The sequence below is a fragment of the Panicum hallii genome, chromosome 4 (assembly GCF_002211085.1).
Source record: "Panicum hallii strain FIL2 chromosome 4, PHallii_v3.1, whole genome shotgun sequence".
NCBI lineage: Eukaryota > Viridiplantae > Streptophyta > Magnoliopsida > Poales > Poaceae > Panicum > Panicum hallii.
Genome location: NC_038045.1, coordinates 39,572,599 through 39,596,382, shown reverse-complemented (window position 1 = coordinate 39,596,382; position 23,784 = coordinate 39,572,599). Strand labels below are relative to the sequence as shown.

General features: G+C 47.2%; 1 protein-coding gene across 1 annotated transcript; it reads left to right on the top strand.

Annotated features, from left to right (window-relative positions):
* Window positions 1–2,139: 2,139 nt before the first annotated feature.
* LOC112890473 (BURP domain-containing protein 11-like) lies at window positions 2,140–5,825 on the top strand. Its single transcript, XM_025957356.1, has 3 exons — window positions 2,140–2,327; window positions 3,988–4,732; window positions 4,906–5,825. Exons 1-3 carry the CDS (start codon window positions 2,252–2,254, stop codon window positions 5,636–5,638), a joined length of 1,554 nt encoding a protein of 517 aa, XP_025813141.1. The 5' UTR covers window positions 2,140–2,251; the 3' UTR covers window positions 5,639–5,825.
* Window positions 5,826–23,784: the final 17,959 nt, after the last annotated feature.

Genomic DNA, 23,784 nt, shown 5'->3' with positions numbered 1-23,784 from the left:
ATTCAATTCAGAATCGTCCGTTTCTCGCGGAGATTGAGACTACTTGATACTTCTGCCACATAGAGTAATAACAGTAACCGTTAATGGAATAAGTTTGATGTATGCTTAATATCTACCTTACTTGAGTAGTATAGGTGCTTACATAGAATGGTTAAATGGAACTAGAATCTGAAAGCTAATATATAAAAGTAAAGACATACTCTTTGTTGCTTTTCAGCAAAAGAAAACTAGAGCCGTTCAATCTACCATGGTCTAGTTAAGGGCTAAGTATACCCATTATCGGGTAAGCCTTGCTGAGTATTAGTATACTCAGCTTTGCTAGTAATATGGTTTTCAGGTATGTCGTTCATGACCCAAGTGGATAGTCTGACTTGGCCTGGCACTGTTCCGCTTGGCTGGTCCGTGGAATGGGATCCGTCCCCGGCCAGCAATAACCCTTTGGAGTAACGCCATGCCTTGGGCTGAGTATGGTGCCTACCTCTGCGACGTATGTAGTCGCGTTGTTATTTCCGCTACTAACTCTGAATACTGCTGGGTAAACTTGAAGTTTCGAATAACGCTTGTATAAATTTGTATTAGCTAGGATGAAACAAAATCCCTGTGTAATAATATTAATTATCCTGTGGTGTAAAAGTTGCGAGCTGTTGTATGGCTGGACTTGTCTTCGTGCGAGGTAAACCTACATCGATCCTATATAACCGTGGTTGAATCGGGCGGTGACCCGACAGACCAATGAGTTATTCCGTTTGAAGTGCGCTGAACTTCTGTCGCCTGCCTAAGCGATGTCTTGCACGCTTGCGCCGGAATAATTCAAGCGGTTCTGCCACATTAGCTGCCTCCACCATTATTAAAAGTAACCTAAATTAACCACCCCCCTGCAAATGTGCCCTTAATTACCTCTATCATTGCACAAAATCTTCTTTTGGCTTCTCAACAAAGACAGGTTGAACGCTAGGGGAATGATTCGAAGGAGAAATATGCACCTAGATGATTACAGCTGCGTATTCTGTGATAATAGAAATGAAGAGGTTGTGGAACATCTCTTCCTAAGGTACCTTTTCTCAGCAATGGTGGAATTCTAATAATCTTCATATCTCACTTCTATGGTCACCTTTTGAGGCCCTAGAGCAGCTCAGACAACATATTTCAGCACCTTTCTTCATGGAGATTATCATTCTTATAGCTTGGAATATCTGGACTACAAGAAACAACCTCATCTTCAAGGGGATGCTTTCCTCAGTTCAAAATACAAAATCTGGTTTTGTGAATGACTTTGCTATGGTTATCCATAGTGAAAAGAGCAAATTTTCTCCCCTGATGAAGATATGGCTAGATGATGTTATGTAATCTGCCCTCTTGTAAATAACTCTGTAAACAACTGTTTTTCCTTTAATATATTTATAACCAGTAGGGGAGCTCCCCCTCCTGTTTTATCAAAAAATACTCTACACATATATGCTTCTAAATTATTCAATCCTATATTGTTAATATATTAATATAGAAAAAAGTTAACTCAAGGTATGTAGGAAATGTGTCATCATACCACATATACACATAGCTTAAGCTAAGATTTCAGGTGTGTGATCATACCTTCATGTCAAACACACATGAATAGTACGATACAAATTAAAAGGAAAAAAGACCATTGAATGGGAAGGAAAATCATATAGAGTAACTCTTGTATTTTTTTTAAAAAAATGAGAGAATGTATTATCGATAGCTATGTGCCTCACATTTATCCATGAATTTCTGATGGTTATTTCTCTTAAAAGTATTACCCAGTTTAGGAGCACAGATTGATAGACTATTATGTACAAAAATTAGAGGTTTATTATGTTTTTCTTCCCAATAGATTCTCCACACCTACTACACTATACTTAAGAATGACAGTGCATCACTCGTCGCGACGTGTCATCTTTGGACACCTCCTTTGTTAGTTATTATTAGTAAGTACAACAACTATCTGGCAGCAGATTAGCATCATCAATAGTGTCAATTTTTTATAGAGTACGACAAGCATCTAGATCTACAAAATATCTTCGGACGCTAATCTTGTACTGACCCTTCTTTGGGCTTATAAATAGGAAACTTCCGTGAAGAGTTATGGATCAAACCACGCAATGCCTAACATAGATGCCATTGTACGGCTCGTCTCACTCGTCCTGGTGAGTACTATGCATTTTAGTAGAAGCACTACATTTTAGCAGGAGGAGGCAGCTTTACAAATGTGGCGGCTGAGAACTTGTCGCCAATGGAGTATTGGAAGGCAGTTCTTCCCGAGACGCCAATGCCACCGGCCATACATGGCCTGTTGACAAAATCTGAAGGTTTTTATTTCTTTGTGTCTTCGGGTCTGCACTGTTCGAAATTTAATTACAAAAGTTAGCCTCGAAATGTAGTGCTTCTACCTATTAATTCTTTTTTTACTTCATGGAGCATTTCTGTAACTTTAGGCAACTTTACTTCATTCATTTATATCTTACAGCTCCTTACATCTTAATATCATTGACTTATTTACAAAAGTTAGCCTTGAAATTTAGCGGTTCTACCTGTTAACTTTTTTTTTTTTAACTTTATGGAGCATTTCTGTAACTTTAGGCACAGCTCCTTACATCTTAATATCATTGACTTATTTTCCAGTATCTCATTTCGAAATGCACTTCAGATGAATTTATTAAGGGAAAGGTTGCCATTTTATCGTAAGTATCTCCGTATCTTTTATCGTAAGTATCTCCTTATCTTATCTCAACTAAGGCTCCGTTTGGATCCACCCAGCTAATTCATTAGCTGATTAGCTGGAATTAGTTGGGTTGAACAAGCTAATTGGATAGTTGCTATTTAGCTTGCTAGAAGAGATTTAGCTGCACATTAGCTGATACTGGTTTGAATCACCCTAGCTAAAATTAGCTACCTACCAATTAGTTGGTTCATCCAAACAGCCTCCAACTCGGTTTGTTATCGGAGGAAGCACTGATTGCTCATTTTGATTTGGTTGACCGAGGGTTGACCAAAGGCAAAGCAAGATTGGTTTAACAGATCTATTTATATGTGTGTGCGAGCCGTGAAAACTACTCCCTCAACATCTTACCGGCTAGTTCTCAGGGTCGTCTCCTGAGTCATTTCTATAGGTCCTTTGGGAGTCATCCTGTGCCTCTGTGTCATGTTTTCTAGGCTTCTAGGGATCATATCTACCTGGGGGCTTCCGGGAGTCACATGTCCACATACGAGTTTAGCTAAGATGCTTATGGCCAATTTAGAAGGCATGTTTAGTAGACCACATCTTGGAATTAATTCTATGATTAAATTGATTATCTGAATTAATTATCTAAGATAACATTATATATAGAGCATGTGAATCAGAGCTGATTTTTTTCAATTCCCAGCATAATAGTTCATTTCATAATCACTTTCATTGTATTTTCTCTTATTCAGAAAGGAATGTAGGCTAGCATTTCATATGACATCCCTGCAACGCGTTTAATAGTCTCTGGACCTTACTACTTCCTTCGATGTTACTACTAATTTTGATGAAAATATAAGTTTTTAGAGCATCCACACCATCTATTATGATACTTTTATTAGCATTTTTTTTGTAAATATGATATTCAAAATAACATATTTTAATAATGAATCTACTGATGATACTTTTAATAATGAATCTACTGATGACGATGATGTCTATTTCCAATATTGTTCCATCATTACCCTATGTCCCTATGGCATGTAGTAAGTGAAAATCAAATTTTGACCAACATGGATATTAAAAAGGATATGAGTTTCGGATGTGAGGGAATGCTTTAATAAGTCGCGGTTCTGAGGTTTGTGTTCTAGTTGTTGCTTTAATTGATTGCCAAGGTGAGATAAAATTTCTGCAACTTGTTCAAAAAAAAATAAAGGTGTATACATATTGTTCAGCGCACTCAATAATCATTATCATACATGCATCAGGGCTTGGCTCTCCTGATGACCCTGTTCACGTTTATGCAGTCAAGGACAACCATGTACAAAGGCTTCACATGGACATGTTTGCCAAAGGAGTGCGAAAAATCGGCCCAAATTCTGAGGAAGAGAGGGCAAACACCGGAGATCTAAAGAAATACCCATATTGGTATGAGTCAGAGAGCCCCAATGATCACAAGAAATACCCATTTTGGTACGTGTCCGGTAGCACTGAGGATCTCAAGAAATATCCATTTTGGTATGGGGCGGAAAGCACCAAGGATCTAAAGGAAAAGCTATTATTTTCCCATGGGCCTGGAAGCACCAAGGATCTTAAGAGATACCCATTCTGGTATGGGCCTGGTCGCACTGAGGACATAAAGAAATATCCGTTTTGGTCTGGGTCAGAAAGCAATGAGGACGTCGAAACATTCTCGGTTGAACATGGGCCACAAAGCTCAGATGACCTAAGCCAATACCCATTCTGGTATGGGTCTGGAAGCACCAAGGACCCATTTTGGTATGGATCTAGAAGTGACCATGGTTTAAAGAAATTCCGGGTGGAAAACACCAAGGACTTAAAAAGACACCCGTTTTGGTTCAGATTTGGAAGCTCTGAAGAAGATCTTAAGAAGTTTCAGCTTCAAAGTGAACAAGACGAGGATAATATGGGGAACCAAGACGAGGAGGACCTGCCTAGAATTTCAGGATCTGTGCCACGAGATGAAGAGAAGATGTCCATAACTGACAGTGCACCAATCAAAGGTAATCGTATTTATTTCTATATAACTTGGCAACACAATAATGTATTGTGACTGTAACCCCTTACTGCATTTCTGATTTCTATATCTGAAATAAAAATCTTGCGACTGATGCATACATTCTACATGCATTAAGAATGCCGCATAGAGAGAAATTTCTTCGGGAGCATTTGATGCTGAATTGAATATTTATTATGTTTTTCAGGGGAGAACCATGTCGGCACACACAAATTGGAAGAAACACACCACAGGGCAGTATTTTCTTCTTCCGTCGCGATGTCCTACGGCCAGGATCCGTGATCACGCCGACCATTCCACCAACCACAACCTTGCCACCCCTGCTGCGTCGCCGCGTCGCGGACTCCATCCCGTTCTCCACCGAGCACTTCGCCGACATCCTCGCCATGTTCGCGCCGGAGTCCCACGCCATAGCCGGCGAGATGCATTGGACGCTCGAAGCCTGTGAGCACCCGGGAGCACTGCTCCCGGGATACAGGGCAGCCGGCTGCGCCACCTCCCTCGAGTCTCTCGCCGAGCTCCCGGTGGCCCTTCTCCGGACGCGCGACGTCCGCGCCTTCTCGCCCGACATGTCCACCGACGTCGCGGGCACGCCGGCGCGGCGCGGGAGGTACAACGTGACGACCGTGAAGAGGATCACGGAGTCGCCGGAGATAGTCACGTGCCACGACACGACGTACCCCTACGCGGTCTTCTTCTGCCACACGGCCAGCCCGACGGCCGCGTACGCGGTGACGCTCGCTGCCGAGGACGGCAACGCGCCGGCGATGGAGGCGCTGGCCGTGTGCCACCTCGACAGGTCGCGGGCGCATGGCGACGAGCCAAGTGAGGCGGCGGCGTGCCACTTCCTCACTAAGCTCAGCGTCATCTGGGTCCCGGCCGGCGAGCAGGTTGGCGGTGCTCGTGACGAAGCCCAGTAGAAATGGGCATGTGTCATACGTATGCGTGTGTCGTAATGGACCTACGTGGCTCTAGTACTAAATAAAAGCTGCGTGAATGTAATGCTTTCGCCCACGATATTGGAACCGAACGGATATCCTCATCGGCAATCTTCTCCGCGGGGCGCCACTGGTACTCTGGTAGTGCCAGCAAAGATGGCTAGCGCGGCTGGGGAGAAGTATCAAACTATGAATCACGGTTACACTGTTATAGAAATGTGAAACTTATTGGCTTAGACCATAAAGTGAGAAGGCTTCAGGTTTGTTTGGTAGACTCCTAGGGCAGTTTGGACTGAATTCAAGAGGAGCTCCCCTCCTAAACATTTTTCAGAAATTGATGCTCCTGCCCCTCCTTTGCATAATTTTACCCTCGATTCTTTCAACTTTGTGATTTTACCCTAACTATTCATAAGTCAACACGATTTTTCCCCTAATCAACAATTGCGTTGATTAGGGGTAAAGTCGCGTTGACCTGTGAACGGTAAGGGCAAAAATACAAAGTTGAAAAAAATAAGGGCAAAATCACAATTACACTGCAAAGTAGGGGTAAAAATACAAATGCCCCAACATTTTGTGCATAACGTAATTTTAGCCAATGGCCATGTGTTGGTGTGCTCACTACGCCGGTAGACGTTCTTTGGGGTGATGAGGCTAACTCCTTGCTACCCCTTCTTTTGGTGTGAGGCGGGAGGTGCCGGGTGAAAGCCTTGCACGACCAGAACCAGTGCCAACAACGGCGACACTTCTAGGTGTCGTTCCTTCCTTGGAAGTGTTGTCAAAGTACCTTTCCTCTCAATCCGTTGGAGTCTCCGGAGGTGACCTTTGCCTAGGTCTGCTAGGCGGGCAGCGGTGGTGCTCTACCTCATATTTCTTCGTGAAGGCGCCGCCTAGGAGTTTCCAAATCGCCGAGTTGTCGCTGGCAAGTAGGGATGTTTGCTACTCTTCTTTGGCTGGGTGTTTTGGCAAGGCCTTCACCTTCTTGGGTCTGCTTCTTGCTTTTGGCGTGTGAGCGAGCTTTTGGCATGAGCATGTTGAGGTGGAGTCGAAGCTGCTTCGCATGGGGTGCGACGAAGCTCGACAAACAATAACACTTGAGGTCTCCTTCTTTGTGCTAGTGCTAGCTGTGTGTAAGGAGCGGCGATTTGAGGCTTTGGTTGATGTCCACTGTGCGAAGTCAGAGCTGCTCGTTTCCTTTGGTGATGAGCTCGGCAACTATGCCGAGTGGTGGGCTTTGTCAGTGTCGTTGCTGCTGATGTTTTGGGTTAGTCGTCAAGGTGGCTGCGTCTGGGGTCTTTTGCCGGTTTCCCTTCAATTAACTGTGCACTTGTAAGGTTTTCATATCTAATTTTCCTTATAAACCGGATCAATTCTATTGTTCTTAAGTGAAATGCAGGAGCTTTCCCTGCCTCTTCGAAGGTCCTTTGAAAAAAAATTAGCCAGCTAGGTTCCATGAAGCGGATTTGTCAAATGGACCGAGGGTTTTGAAGCTGAAAAAAGTAGTTTATCTTGATTCACATTTCGGAATGAGTCACTTCGTACTTATAAATTGAACATAGAAAATCACTTCGTACTGTGAGTTAAAAGCAGGTGAAGCTTGACTAACTAGGCCCTTCATTTGTCCAGCATTCTCTATCAAGAATCAGTTCCTTTAAACATAGTACCGCATCCTTGTTATCACCATAATTTAGCTGGGTCAGAAGGTGGACCACGAGCAAGATGTGTTCAAAGGATAATCGAAGTGGGCTTGCGAATCGGCCCCTGCGCGGGCGTTTTAACGCCAGGATTGGCCATGTATCTAGATAGGTGTGTGCGTTTAAATTAGTTTAGATAGAGATAGCCAGGATTCATATCGTAGTTAGTTAGGATTGGTTAGGAAAGGCAAGTCTCCGGACTATAAATATGTACCTTGGACTATGGATAAAAAAGACGAACATTAATCATTCGCAAACAACTCTCGGCGCATCGCCACCCCTATTCTAAGGTTTTTCGGGTAAATGCCGTGCAGCCCCAATCACGCTTCGCGTAATCAGGGCAGCATTGTTTCTACGTGTCTACCTTTATGTTTCTCGTACTGGAGCATTGTTGGTGGCGAGTAACACCAGTTATCTTGGCTTTTATAGAGTAGCATCGTGTAACACTCAGGTACTTGGTATTGACACACACTAGATTTTAGTATGAAGTTGTGTGCAAAATATTGTGAAAGTGTGTTTAAAAAATTAAATGATAAGGGAAAAGGGGTATTTATATAATCATAATTTAATAAAGGTCCTTTTGTGCAAATGTGCGAGAATGGGAGGTAAAACCATATTTTGCTTGGGTTGTTTTGAAAAAGTGCAAGAACTTGCTTTTAAACCGTAGATAGAAGTGAAACTACCTCTAGGATTCATTTTGAGTGTGGTAGTTAAAAGAGTTATTTTTGAAATTTAACTTTTGCCCAACTTTTAACTTATTTCCAAATCCTTAACTATTTTGAAACTAAACCTTAAAGAAAAATTGTAGATCCTATTGAACTCTACACTTTTGGTTTTGGGCGCATTTTCATTTGAGCTATGGTTTGAAAGTTACCAAGACATTACAGTGAGGTCCCTGCACTTTTGGAAAATCACAGACCAATCCTTGTCTTCCTCCTCTAGCCACGGCTCGCCGGCCATGTGCCGCACACCCACCACCCCCACGTCGCTTTGAGCTGTGCCACGTGCCACCCCAGCACCCGCGCCACCGCTCCCCGCCCTCGCGCTGGCCTGCTCCCGCCTCTCCACGTAGCCCCGCCGCCGCCCGAGCCGCCACGCGTGCCGCCGGCGTCGCCAGCTCCTGCTCGCGCGCGTAACGCCTCTCCTGGCCTTAAGACATGCTCAGCTGTTGCTCTGTGATCTTCTTTACTCACCCGAGCACCTCTAGTCCACAGCATTTTCTCTTCCCGAGCGTAGCCCCTCGCCGGACCTCCGCCGCGACCTCTGGCCGCTGTCGACAGCTGCCCACGCCGCCTCCCATCCCTGATCCAGTGCACAAATAGCATCCCCGTCACCCACTGGTGCTCCCCAGCCCGCCCAATCTCGCCCTCGTGCACCGGAACGATCGGACCACTACGCCAGTGAGCTCGAGCTTCCACCGCTGCTCGGCCTCGCCGTCGTCCCGTCGATCCACCGCCCCCTAGCCCCGGCCAAGCACTCCGCCAGCACCACATCACCACGTAGAAGCTGTTTCGCCACATCCCCGCCACCCTCCTGCCCTCCGGCCACCGAAACGCCGACGACATCGCTCGGACCTCTGCCGCCCATCCCTGTTCGCCGTCGTTACGCCGCTACAGCCCCTCCCTTCCCCGACACCGGCCACCCATGTGACCGCCGTGAGTTCCTGAGCATTTCCCCTCACCTGCCCCTTGCCACCGGTGAGCCCCCTCACCAGATTTGGGTCGCCGTTGATCTATCCCCTCTGTAAAACCCGACCAAGGGTCTAATTGCAACGGTTCAAATCTTTCCAGGGGTCTATCTGTGAAAAGACAGTACCCCCTCTCAAATTCAAAACAGCCAACTTGTAAAATCCATAAGAATTTGTAGAAAAATCTAAAAATTGCCAAACCAGTTCTGTTGGAATCTAGAAGTATAATTCTACAACTTTTGTTAATAAAGTCTGGTTTGAAACTAAATACCTTTTGATTTATTTTAAACTCTAGCAAAAAGGATATCATGGGCATAACTTTTGTATACAAACTTATCTTCTTGTGATTTTTGGTGTGTAACCTGGTTATGTGATGAATAAACTTGTGTGCAATTTTCAACTACAGTACTAAACTCCAGCTTCAATTAGTTTAAACTATTACAAATTAAGTTTGAAAAGGGTTTGAATTTAATTAAGCATGCTACTAAAGGCTTTATACCTAGATCTTTTTACCATGTGATGATAGTAGAATAGTCCATAATAAATATTTCATGATTTTACAACACTGTTTTACTTAAAGTTTGCATTTAAACTTGAAGTGTGAACTAAAATTCAAATATCCTAGTTTGTATTTTCAGAAAATTATGAACAATTCATAGTAAGCCTATCCACTAGGAATAAGTTTATTCGCAAAAATTCAAGGTCAGAACCTTTATGGTTTTTAAAATAAAAATCAAACTTAACTAATTACTTCAAAGTAATTCCATTAATATAACCATAAATTAAATGTAAATGGTAGCTTTGGATCCAAACCCCCTTGTTTCATGAGTTTATATTTGTTAATTTATTGGATTGCAACTTTATTGTGAAGTAAAATCCTTAACTCAAGAACCGTCTCACTTAAGTTATTGCATATCATGTAGAGTCAGCAACACTCGACGACGGAATCTACGAGCTGGTTCAGGAACCTAAGCTTGGATTTTTTGAAGATCCTGCGAGCGTCGCCGAGATATTAACTGAAACCCCGAACCAAAGTTTGGAAGTCTCTGACACCACTGACCCTAGCCCCGCTCAAGAAGGCAAGCCCCGGTGCATAACCCAGTATTTCAAATTACTACATCATGCAATCTTATACTTATATATTATATCTTGCATTAAGTCTAGGAGTTGAAATGGAACCCTAGATGCATGAATCCTAGGAACCTATGTATTGTGGCTGAGTCCATATCGAGTAGATGCTCTGCTAAATAGGACCGGCAGAAGTCGGGTGATTTCCTGTCACTCTCACGATATAGGAGTTGAATGTTTACTATTCTCCAATCACTATAAGGATGATGGACGGGGTCATGTGCAATATCATGACTCGGAAAGGTTACCCCGTCTGTGTTGATAAAAGTTGATAAGGTCGCAGTGTGTGGTAGTGGTGGCTAAGCGTTTGAAAGTACTAGCCCCATGTCGCGAAATATGATAAAGCGGTAAGCCTAGTAACCAATCGGCCCGAGGAGTGGACATACCTCCCACCACTCGTAATTTGGTTTTCCTCACGCACCGACGTGTGGGAGTACGTTCCGCGCAGCGGACAGGAGTACGGTCATGTAGTCGCGCTACAGACATATGTCCTGCACAATTGGTGTGCGTACGGTCCTACAGTCGCTTGTGGTGGCCCTGTTCCACGAGTCGGAATGAGAGGCAAACGGTTGCTTTGGAGCTATCGTTGGATGTTCCAAGCGTGTAAGTTAGGTTTGCCTTGCAAGGTTTGGAAATTCGATTTAGAATCGTCCGTTTCTCACGGAGATTGAGACTGCTTATTCCTTCTGCCACATAGAGTAATAATAGTAATGATTGCTGGAATAATCTTGATGGATGTTAATCTCTGGCTTGCTTGTCTAGAATAGGTGCTTACCTAGAATTGTTAACGAAACTAGAATCTGAAAGCCAAAATATGAAAATTAGCTCATATTCTTTGTTGTGTTTCAGCTAAAATTAAACCCAGAACCATCTCAAGCCTTCATGAGTCTAGTTATGGGAAAAATATACTCTAATTCCGGTTAAGCCTTGCTGAGTATTAGTATACTCAGTCTTGCTAGTAAATTTTTCAGGTAGGACCTTCGAGAACCCCATGGATAATACGGCATGGCCAACCTCTGTTCCATTTGGCTGGTCCGTGGAATGGGATCCGTCCCCGGCTGGTAGCAACCCTCCTGAGTGACACCAAACTTTGGGCTGAGCGTGGTGTCAACCTTCGCGACGTGCATAGTCGCATGTTTATTTTTCTTCCGCTGTGCACCTAGACAAGCTGTTTAGCTTGTCATTTTAAACAATGTTTGTATGAGTTTACCTTCAGTTTGAAATGGTTTGTAATAATATTTAAGCTTCTATAAATTAAAAATTGGTGAGCTGTTATGTGATTGTAAACTCGCCTTCGTGCGAGGTAAACCTGCTTCGATCCTGTTGAACCATGGTTGTATCGGGCGGAGACCCGACAGACCAATGGGTTGTTCCGTTTGAAGTGCGTTGAGTTAGTATCGGCTGTATAGCGATGACTAGCGCACTTGAGCCGGAATAATTCAAGCGGTTCTGCCACACATCGGCTCTTTGATGCTTTATTCATGTATCATTTGTTACCTGCGAACATTTAGCTATCCTCGTGCTCGATCTCGGGTGTAAGGGCAGCACCTTAATCTTAGCAGCTTAGACCTCATACATTATATACTGAATGCATCATGACTTGCAGGTGCCCAGCAGCCACCTTCTGAAGAAGCCGCAGGGACCTCAAGGAGTCCCGTAGATCTACTGATGACTGGGCCCAGGTACCAGAACCTCATTGCCACAGATCTGGTGGATGATCCAATGCTGAAGGCCAATAACATCAAAACCTTCAAGAAGGCTTACAAGGAGTTGTATGATTTTGCCATGATAAGACGTGATTACTCTTCTGCTTGTATACGTTGCCGAGTTGTTTGTCTGACTCTCCCTTTTTATGCAGAACATGATCACGCACTCACAGAAGAAATCCGAGAAGTTGAAAGCATTCGTGAGTGGTCACCAGGAGCTTGCTGCCAGGGAGAAGCGCATATCCGAAGAGCAAACGAAGAACTGCTATCTTCAGAGAGAGCTTGACATGCTGAAGCAGGAACGGACTCGAGAGACATGGCTTCTCAAGAATGACCTGCGCAATCTCGAGGAGCAGCTCAAGGAATAGAAGAAAGCGCACCAAGGTAGGCCCTTTTCCTTCCTCAAGCACTTTCCCTTAACAAGTTTCCTTGGACACTGAAAATATCTTCATCGCAGAGCTTAGGAAAATCTTAAAATACAAAGAAGAGCTGCTTACTAATGTGAAGAATATGCTGTATTGCCGTACAGATGACGTCGAGAGGTAGTTGCCGACACTGAAGAACAGTTCACCGACTGCCTTCGGCAAATCAAGACGCTGGGCGAGGAAGGGGTGGCGGGAAAAGGAACTGGAGATTCTCAGGGGAGCCGCCCAGACGCTCGTGGATATGGTGGATCCACCAGAAGAAGGTGAAGCAGGCGAGCAGCCCTTGCTGGAGCGACTGCTCGGAGCGCCGGAAAGAGTCGTCAAGTTCCTCACGGAAGCCCCGGTTGTGTGTGTCAGCCATGCGCTCGCATTTGTAAAATCCTTTTGGCCAGAAGCTCCGCTTGGAATGTTCGCGTAGGGAGTGGCTGCGGAGTGCACTGAAGACCAGTTCAACAAGTACCTCCAAGAAACCCAACCTGTAGCAGAACAAATAGTACAAAATATACTGCAAGATTAAGGTGTAAAAACAAGTACTCATTGCCTTATATATATTTTTATTTGGTATCTCTACTTGTGTATGCCTTGGCTGAATTGTCATCCAGATTTAAAGGCGAAGTAGTAGACAATGCCCCGGGTGCAACGACCCTGGAAGTAGTCATAGTAGCTCCGAGTAGGAACCGAACCAACAAGTTAGCCATAGCCCGATCGAGCACGTCTAACCTGTTAGGAAAGAACGCGAGCATCGTCGTGAGATTGCCGTGCTTATGGCAAGGAAAACAAAACTACCCCGAGTGCCATGACTCTAGGCGTAGTCGAATTCGCTCCTCATGAGCGCGTCCAACAAGTAATGTATGAACCAATCGAACGGATCGAATTTTGTTGGGAATAAACGCGAGCATCATCGCGAGATTGCCGTGCTTGTGGCAAAAAAAGAAACTACCCCGAGTGCATCGAATCTGGATGTAGTCGAAATCGCTCCTCATGAGCGCGTCCAACAAGTAAGGTATGAACCAATCGAACGGATCGAATTTTGTTGGGAATAAATGCGATCATCGTCGCAAGCGACCATCCAAGGTCACGGCGGAAGTTGATTCGTATAAAGCATAAATGGAGCCGAAGCCCCCATCAAAACTCATAACACGAAGTCGATAAAGCATGAACGTGGCCGTAGCCTCCGTTACAACTTATGATAAGAAGTCGATAAAGCATGAACGTAGCCGTAGCCTCCGTTACAACTCATGACAAGAAGTCGATTTAACATGAACGTGGCCATAGCCTCCGTTACAACTTATGACAAGAAGTCGATAAAACATGAACGTGGCGATAAAACATGAACGTGGCCGGAGCCTCCGTTTGTTTAACAGGAAAATTTACATTCCGAATCTTGTGACACGTAGCCTCCAAATTGATTCGTAGGAGAGAAGGGCCACCCAGGCGCCCGGAGAACAGCTAGCCCCGCGTGCTGCCTTATGGGTAGAACTTGCGCAGGTTCTGAATGTTCCAAGAATTCAGGACATCTTAGCCCTAGGGGTATTGTAGTCGATACGACCCCGGTCTTGTAACCTGCTTGATGACGAATGGACCTTCCCACCTTGAGTTAAGCTTATGTAAGCCGGACTCGTCTTGGATGCGGCGTAGGACCAGATCACCTATATTGAATGATCGTTCCCTCACATTGTGATCGTGATAACGCCGGATCCCCTGGACATATCGGGCTGACTGAACAAGAGCGGTGCAGCGAGCTTCTTCGATAGAATCGAGCTCTAACTTCCTTGCCTCATCCGCCTCGCCTTCGTTGTACATTTCCACCCGAGGGGATTTCCACATGATGTCGGCCGGCAAGATGGCTTCAGAACCATATACGAGGAAGAATGGTGTTTGTCCTGTGGCTTTGGACGGCTGAGTTCGGAGCCCCCAGACGACATGTGGCAACTCGTGTATCCACTTGCCTCCTTTCTTGCTATTTTCATCATAAAGTCTTTTCTTGAGACCATCAATTATCATTCCGTTCGCCCTCTCGACTGGACCATTGGCTCTTGGGTGTGCAACAGAGACATATCTGACCTCGATGCATGCATTTTCATAGAACTCCCAGAACTGGTTAGCCGTGAAGTTTGATCCTAAGTCCGTGATGATGGTATTCGGGAAACCGAGGTGATGCAAGATATCAGAGATGAAATCAACGACTCGATCTGGGGTGAGCTTGGCTATCGGCTAGTACTCGATCCACTTGGTAAACTTGTCGATAGCCACCAATACATGGGTGAAGCCGCCTGGCGCCGTTGTGAAGGGCCCAATCATATCAAGGCTCCAGCAAGTGAAAGGCCAGGATGGCAATATGGTGATGAGACTGTGGGCTGGAACATGAGACTGCTTGCTGAAGAATTGGCAGTTTTGGCATCTGCGCACAAGATCCTTAGCATCGGACACTGCGGTGGGCCACCAGAAACCAGCTCTGTATGCTTTCCCCACCAGCATTCTTGAAGCTGCATGGTTGCCGCAAACACCCTCATGTATCTCCCGCAGTATGTCGTAGCCGTCTTCCTTCGTGACGCACTTCATGAGAACGCCTGATCGGGCGCCACGCCGGTAGAGCTTGCTGTCGACTAGGACGAACCCCTTACTTCTGCGTATGACACGAGCTGCCTCTACGCTCCTTGCGTCCATCCCGATCGGTAGCCTTTGATCCCGGATGAAGTCGATATAAGCCTCTCTCCAGTCCTCACCAAGCATCATAACCTCCCGATCAGGTTGTTGAGTACCCGCATCGGTGGTTACCTGGGGTGAAGACTTGATGGATGGCTGCTTGAGATCCTGGACAAAGACTCCCGCTGGAACCTGTGCACGAGTTGATCCCAGCTTGGATATAATATCTGCGCCAACATTATGTTCCCGTAACACATGATGAACCTCCAGGCCGGAGAATTTGTTTTCTAGCTTGCGTACTTCTTATACATAAGCATCCATTGTCTCTTTGTTGCAGTCCCACTCTTTGTTGACTTGCTGAACAACTAAGAGGGAATCACCATATACAAAAAGTCGCTTGATGCCTAGTGATATCACCAAACGGAGCCCGTGAAGGAGTGCTTCATACTCGGCTTCATTATTTGTCACACCCGATTTATAAGAACATAAATCGAGCAATCATATATGCGCCAGGATCAAGTCACGCATATATACAACAGATTATCAAGATATCACAACACATGTCAGGAATAACATTAACATAAATCGTAAATGAATCATAAATGGATTATTTTATTACAACCGAATCAAGAATCGGTTCAAGAGTTGCGGAAGCGTAAAAGAGATACATGAAGAACTGGGCGCCACAGGGACGTCGACTGGGAGACAAACGCCTAGAAGTCGTCGAAGCCGCTGACGTAATCCTCCATGTTGCCGGGCACTGAGCAGCAGTCGAAGATATCCGAAAATAGAACAGAAGAGTAGAGAGGCAAGTGTGAGTACAAACTCGTACTCAACAAGTATAACACGAGCATGAGGCTCTAAGGTTAGCTGACTCAACTGCATTAGCTTTTAGTCTTGGCAAATTTTATTAAAGCTAATTACTACAAGTGAAGGAATTACCATAAACCCAATTGCATAATAAATTAATCAATATTAATTAAGAACTACTGAGATCCACCCAAACCAACCACCCGGGGAATCGCCCTCGTCAAAGGTTGATAACCCCACTAATCAAAAGGAGGATCTGGGCCGCTCATGACTGTGAGCACAGCTGATATATCAGTTTTACACTCTCGAGAGGTTGCACAACTTTACCCACAAGTCGTGGGCTACGCTAGTTGTTCATCACACTTCCTTAGGTGAGATGGCTAGCAAGCACACTACGAGACCGTTACAAAGGATCACGTTGGTAAGGTGTAACCGCTAAGGATTCTGGATCAGCGACGATGGGGCCCACCTCCGGGGGTACAAGACACACAGCACAGACCAAGCCGGAGGAGCAGGGACCATTGAAGCTTACCACCCCTCTTGCCTACGCAGGTAAGTTACTCCCAAACCAACATGACCTAATTAGTAAGTCAAGACCGTCCCATTCCAGTCTTGTGGTTGCGCGGTTGTCCCAGGTTGTCGCTCTATGAACCGGTCCTTAGGGAGAGTGGCCAACCAAGCACTAAGCACCGTGCTGGCCCCCTAAACCATGCTTCTACAAAAACATCTTTTAAGGAGACGTGAGCCACTCAAGCACACAGCACAGAGGGCCATTCTCAGAGTTAAGTTGCATATAACCATTAATCAAATTTAATTAAAAAGGACCAAGTGTGTTATAGCGCAGCAACCTAGCACAACTAACCAAAATGCAACCCAAAGGATATATATAAAGGGTAAATAAGTGGCTAGGAAAGTCCTTATAGGCGTACAGTATTAAAATGCAGTATGAAATTGTATTTAAAAAGTGATAGGAGGTTCATGTTATACTTGCCTTCCTCGTACTCTCCCGGCTGCTGCTCGAACTGCTCGGAAGACGGCTGCTCCTGGTACTGCTCCGGTGGCTCGACGTCTATTCACGATCGTAACAGCAATACATGGGCCACACATGCACACACATGCAAACAATAGCAAAATATAAGAAAACAGTACAACATTACATAGAGACAGCACACAAAACTAGTCTAAAGCTATTCTACGCGTTACAACGATCGCGTGGATATAAAGAACACCTAAAACGGAGCTAAAACGCGAAAACTACGCTTAAAACAGGATCTAGGGACCTATTTGTAAGAAAACTGGAGGTCCTAAGGGGTTCTGCGCAAAAACCGAGGACTTAAACGTAATTAAAGCCTAGATCTAGGGGCTAGCACGGGAAAACTCAAGAGATGGACTGCGGGTTCAATTTCCAGGAAAGACAGGGGCTTAAACGAGTAAAATCAGGGCTGAACTGCAATTTCTTTTGAATTAAGATGGACCGCGGGTTGATTCCAGGGAAGTCCGGGGTCTCTTTAGCAAAAAGACCACCGCTGACCGGTACGCCTCCGGTTGACTCACGCGTGGGATGCATCTGGACCACTGGATCAGAAATTAACAGTCAGGATGAGGTGGCTCGGATCTAATCCGTTCGGCTCGGCTCACGACAGCGGGCGGCTCACTCCGGCTCGGTTCACGGGTCGCCGGAGACGCTTCCCGCTGCGGCGCTTCGCCGGCACGCAGCGCATCTGGGTGCTCCGGGGTTCTGGGTGATCGGGACTGCGCCGGGGAGAGAGAGAGGGCGATGGCGAACCCGTCTGAGCAGTAAGTGCGGTGGAGCGGGGTCAGTTTAGGTCTCGCCACAGTGAGCGGCGGCGACGGAAAGCCGGGGGTAGCGTTCCGGCCATTAGGGTAGTCTACGCAGCACTACATCATGCGCAAAACCAAGAGGGACGCCGGTTACTGCTCACCGAAGTTCAAACCGGGCTGGAGCGCGACGGAGCGGAGGCCTCGACGGAGTCTGGCGGGGAAGGAAGACCGGCGCTCGTGGAGAGTGAGCCTCGGCTGCGCTGCGGGGCTCCCGGCTGCTCGACCAGCGGCGCACGCAGACGAGGAAGGTGGTGCCGGGGCTAACAGACCCGAAGAGGTGGCGGCGAGGACGAATTGCGGCGGCGGCGCAGGGGCGGCTACGACGGCGGCGGTCCAAATCCGAGCGGCTACAGGCGGCGCCGGAGCTCAGTTGCGCTGGGGAAGGTTGCTACGGCCTAGGGCGACCCGAGGGCGCTACGGATAAGAAGAGGGGACGGTCGGCAGCCTCGGCGTGCGGGCCACCGATCCAACGGATGCCGCGCATCCCGCGGGCGGTTGCCGCTCGAGCCTCATCCGAGCTCGGGGAGCTTCTGGATGCTTCTGGACGGGGCGCGGTGCGGAGAAGTGGGTCCCGGGGCAGCGGGGCGTGCGGCGGAACGGGACCACTGGCAGCGGCAGAGCGGTCGGCCGGTGAGGGGGAAAAACAGGGGAGGGCGTGAGGAAGGGGAGGGGTCTGACCCGTGGGGTCGCTGGGTCAGAGAGGGGAAGGGCTCGCTCGGGCTGGCGCTGAGGAACGAGGTGGGTCGGGCTCGGTCCACGCGGGGGAAAAAGAGGAGGAAGGCGCGGGCCGAGGAAACTGGGCCACCGTGGCCCATGCGGGAGGGGAAAGAGAGAGAGAGGAGTGGGCCGGCTGAGGAAAGAAAGAGAGGGAGAGGGGTTTGGGCCGGCTGGCTGGGCTCCTTTCTATTCCTTTTCTTTTTCTATACTCCACTAATTCAAACAATTCTAATTGAATTCAAATGAATTTGAATTCAAACTCTATAAACCAAACACAAATAAAACAATGCTGCAGCATGAATGCACAAACATTTCAATCCTATGATAAATTTTTATTTGCTTGTGTTATAAATTGCTTTAAATGCCACAAAAATTAAAGAAAAGCCTGGAAAATTTATTTAAGCCCAAATAAATTAATTAACATTTGAGGAAATTACCTTAGGGTGTTACAAACCTACCCCCCTTACAGGAATCTCGTCCCGAGATTCAGATAGGCTATCTAGCAAAGAGATCGGGATATGTCTTCCTCAGCTCGTCTTCTCGCTCCCAAGTAGCCTCATCCTCCGTATGATGACTCCACTGAACACGGCACATCTTGATCTTCTTGTTTCGAGTGACTCTCTCAGATGTCTCCAAAATCCTCACCGGATGCTCGACATAGGTCAGATCCTCCTGCACATCCAGCCCTTCTATCGGTGCTTGCTCTTCTGGCACTCTCAAGCACTTCTTCAGCTGAGACACGTGAAACACATCGTGCACTCCCGAGAGATTGAGTGGCAACTCCAAACGATATGCCACCTCACCTTTCCGTTCCAACACCTTGAACGGACCAATGTATCGAGGAGCTAGCTTCCCTCGTACATTAAACCTGCGGATTCCTCTCATCGGCAAGACCTTCAGATATACATGATCACCCACTGCAAAGGTCAAATCTCGGCGATGAACATCCGCATAGCTCTTCTGACGAGTCTGAGCGACCCTCAGATTTTCTCGCACCTGCTGTACCAGCTGTTCGGCCTCCTCAACAATATCCGGACCAAACACCTGCCTCTCACCAATCTGATCCCAATACAGCGGAGTCCTGCATTTCCGACCATACAGAGCCTCGAACGGGGACTTCTTCAGACTGGCTTGATAGCTGTTGTTATAAGAAAACTCTGCATACGGCAGGCATTTATCCCAGCTGGTACCATACTGAATAGCACAGGCTCGAAGCATATCCTCCAACACTTGGTTGGTCCTTTCTGTCTGCCCATCTGTCTGAGGATGATAAGCAGTACTAAAGCGCAGCTTCGTATCCAACGAATCATGCAACTGCTCCCAGAACCGTGAAGTGAACTGAGATCCTCGATCAGATATAATCTTCTTTGGAACACCATGCAGACAGACAATCCTGGAGATGTACAACTCTACGAGTCTAGCACCGGAGTAAGTAGTGTTCACCGGAATGAAGTGAGCAACCTTCGTCAACCGATCCACTACTACCCATATGGAGTTGTACCCTTTCTAAGTACGAGGCAAGCCAACAATGAAGTCCATAGTGATTTCCTCCCATTTCCACTCTGGAATCTTCAACGGCTGCAATAACCCTGCTGGCCTCTGATGCTCTGCCTTGACACGCTGATAAGTGTCGCAGATAGCCACGTACTCCGCAACGGAACGCTTCATCCCATACCACCAGAATCGTTCCTTCAGGTCGTAATACATCTTCGTGCTGCCTGGATGGATAGAATATGTTGTATCATGAGCCTCACTTAGAATCAACTTCCTGAGGTCATTCACATCCAGCACACATATACGACCCTTGTACCACAAGGTACCCCGATCATCCTCTCTGAAATGAGGAGCTTTGCCAATCTTGAGCAACTCACGAATCTCCTGCAGCTTCTGATCTTCCTTCTGATGCTGCCTGATCTCAGCCTCTAGAGTGGGTTCCGCCTCGAACGATGTACCCGAGGTATGATGCAAGAAACCCAGGCTCAACTGCTCAAACTCCTCACATAACTCCTGAGGCATCTGAAAAGCCACGGCCATGTTAACATAGCTCTTCCTGCTCAGAGCATCTGCTACAACATTGGCCTTGCCCGGATGATAGTGAATCTCCAGGTCATAATCCTTGACCAACTCTAGCCATCTTCTCTGTCGCATGTTCAGCTCACTCTGGGTGAAAATATACTTGAGGCTCTTATGATCGGTGTAAATATCACACCTCTGCCCAAACAAGTAATGCCTCCATATCTTCAGAGCATGCACAACTGCGGCTAACTCCAGATCATGAGTGGGATAATTCAGCTCGTGCCGGCGTAACTGCCGCGAGGCATAAGCTATCACTCTGCCCTCCTACATCAGGACGCAACCAAGACCATCCCTCGAAGCATCACAATACACTGTGAACCTCTTGCTCTGGTCTGGCAGAGTAAGGACTGGCGCCGTAGTCAGCCTCTTCTTCAGCTCCTCGAAGGCCTTCTGACGCTCATCAGTCCAAGAGAAATCCACACCCTTCTCCAGCAAGGAAGTCAAAGGCTTCGCAATTTTGGAGAAATTCTCAATGAACCTCCGATAATAACCTGCTAAGCTCAGAAAAGAGCGGACTTCCTTCACTGTCTGTGGTACAACCCAGTCAAGCACATCCTTCACCTTCCCGGGGTCCACAGCAATACCTCCCTTGGAGATAACATGACCGAGGAACGGAACCTCGTCAATCCAAAACTCGCACTTGCTAAGCTTGGCATACAACTTGTGCTCTCTGAGCCTCTGCAACACAAGCCTGATATGCTTCTCATGCTCCGCTTCCGACTTGGAATATATCAGGATATCATCAATGAATATCACCACAAAGGTGTCCAGATAATCCATGAAAACCTTGTTCATCAGATGCATGAAGGAAGCCAGAGCATTAGTCAAGCCAAAGGACATGACCGTATACTCGTATAACCCATACTTGCAGGTGAATGCCGTCTTCTGAATATCCTCAGGACGAATCTTCAGCTGATGATAACCCGAACGAAGATCGATCTTCGAGAATACACAAGCACCCTGAAGCTGATCGAAAAGATCCTCAATACGGGGCAATGGATGCTTGTTCTTGATGGTGACTGCATTCAGATCCCGATAATCGACGCACATCCTCTTCGCACCATCCTTCTTCTCTACAAGCAATACAGGAAAAGCCCAAGGAGAGAAACTGCGACGGATATAACCCTTAGCTAGCAACTCGTCGACAGTCTTCTTAACCTCCTCATGCTCGACAGGAGCCATACGATAGGGCCTCTTAGCAATAGGAGCTGTGCCAGGCAAGAGATCAATAGAAAACTCAATGTCGCGATCAGGCGGCATACCTGGCAAATCATCCGGAAAGACATCCGGGAATTCAGACACCACGCGAATACCATCCGTGGGTCTAGCCTCCATCTGATGAAGAAATCCAGAAGGCTCTGTAGCTCCAACAGTGACCTCCTGACCATCCGGTGCTGACATAAGAACTGTCCTCTGAGCACAATCTATCCGGACTCCCCACTTAGCAAGAGTCTCCATCCCGAGGATCACATCAATACCCTTGGTGTCTAGCACCATCAGATTCGCACTGAAATCTACCCCCCTTATGGCCACACTGACTCTGGGACAGAAGACATGAGACCTCAACTGCCCTCCCGGTGAAGATACTAACATGCACCTCTTTAATGTGCTAGTAGGAATGCCATGATGCTCAACAAAAGACTGGGTGATGAAAGAATGCGTAGCACCAGTATCAAAAAGCACTGTAGCAGGATGGGCATTAACCATGAACGTACCAATAACCACGTTAGGAGCCTCGGCCGCTGACTCGGCCGTCACGTGGTTCACCCTGCCCTGAGCTGGGGCCTTGGGCGGTGCTGCACGCCCCTACGGTCCCGCCTGCGCCTTCCGAGGGCAGACGTTGGCGTAGTGCCCTGGCTCGCCGCAGTGGAAGCACACTCGCGGAAATGCAGTGGCCTGCTGCCCAGGAGGAGGAGTGGGCGCTCCCTGCCTCTGAGCTGGTGGAGCCGGAGGCGCCGGAAGCCTCTGACCCTGTCCCGCCTGCTGCTGCTGCTGAGGACGAGGCGGAAGCTGCTGCCGCTGCTGGTACTGCTGGGGCGGCCTCTGCTGCTGCTGAGGAGGGTACTGGTAGCGGGGACGGGTGTTACTGCCCGAAGAGGATGGAGCCATCTTTCTCTTCTTATCCTCAATCTCCCGGCGCTTACGCTCGGTGTTGAGGGCAGCATCAACCAGCTGGTTGAAGTTGGCGAAGTGGTGGTTCAGCAGCGCATACTGGATGTGATCATCCAGTCCCTCCTTGAAGTACTCCTGCTTATCGCTATCACGAGCGATGTCAGCAGGGGCGTAGCGGGCAAGCTGAAGGAAACGGTCACGGTACTCCGTCACCGTCATCGATCCCTGAAATAACGGACACAGATAACAAGGATAGAAATCGCTCGTTTGGTCAGGTTTTACGAAAGAAATCAAGGATAGATCAAGCTCAAAAGGAATGGTTGTGAATTTCCGTTAAATTTTACCTGCTTAAGGGCACGGAACTCCTTCTGCTTCATCTTCATGATGCCCTCAGGAATGTGATGGTTCCTGAAACGCTCACGAAACTGGTCCCACGTGAGAGCGTCACGATCCCGAGCTGGGTAGGACTCCCACCAGTCAAGAGCGGAGCCTCGCAGCTGCCCTGCTGCGTAAAGGACTCGCTCACGGTCGTCGCACTGAGCAACAACCAACTGGCGCTCCACCGAACGAAGCCAGTCGTCTGCCTGGAGTGGGTCCGTGGCGTGAGAGAAGGTCGGAGGATGACCTCTCAGAAAGTCCGCACGCCGATCACGGGGCTGAGGCGGCGGTGGAGGCGGTGGCTGAGCATGAATCTGCTGCAGAGCCTGAACGGTGTTGTTCAGGGTCGCCATCATCTGCATCTGGAGCTGGAAGAACTGCTCCGGGGTCAGTGGTGGAGGCATCGGCAGCGGCTGACCAGTACCCTGGTTGTTCTGCTCCTGCTGGTCAGAACCGGAACCGGTGCACCTGGTGTTCACCATCTGATTGCAACAACCGAAATTTATGAGAAAAAGATATCGTGCCACTGCGGAAATGAAACTTCGGAAGGATATGACAGAAAAAAAAAAGAATATAGGTTTTACCCCCAACATTCTAACTCAATTTTATTATTTAGTTCGAGTTGGGTTAGGTCGATTTGCATGAACAAGTTTAACTACTAGCCTATGCAGTCAACCAAAAATCCAAATCAAACATTTGCACAATAACAAACATTCAATATTCACAACTTAGTCGAGTTTTCCACACTACTCGACTAACACACTCGTTCTAGCGTATTTTCCATCGGGACGGCCCTACTTATAGCTTATAAGACTAGGCGACTCAGGCCAACATCTACGGAAAACTCAAGCTACTTCTCAGAAAAGGCGGGGAAAACAGCAAATCGAGGGCTTAAGACTCAAGGAATAGA

Excerpts from the sequence above, each read along its gene's own strand:
- LOC112890473 (XM_025957356.1), top strand. The coding sequence starts at position 2,252 with ATGGAGTATTGGAAGGCAGTTCTTCCCGAGACGCCAATGCCACCGGCC. Across the intron at positions 2,328-3,987 it reads CCTGTTGACAAAATCTGAAG|TCAAGGACAACCATGTACAA; the intron begins GTTTTTATTTCT and ends ACGTTTATGCAG. Across the intron at positions 4,733-4,905 it reads ATTTATTTCTATATAACTTG|GGGAGAACCATGTCGGCACA; the intron begins GCAACACAATAA and ends TATGTTTTTCAG.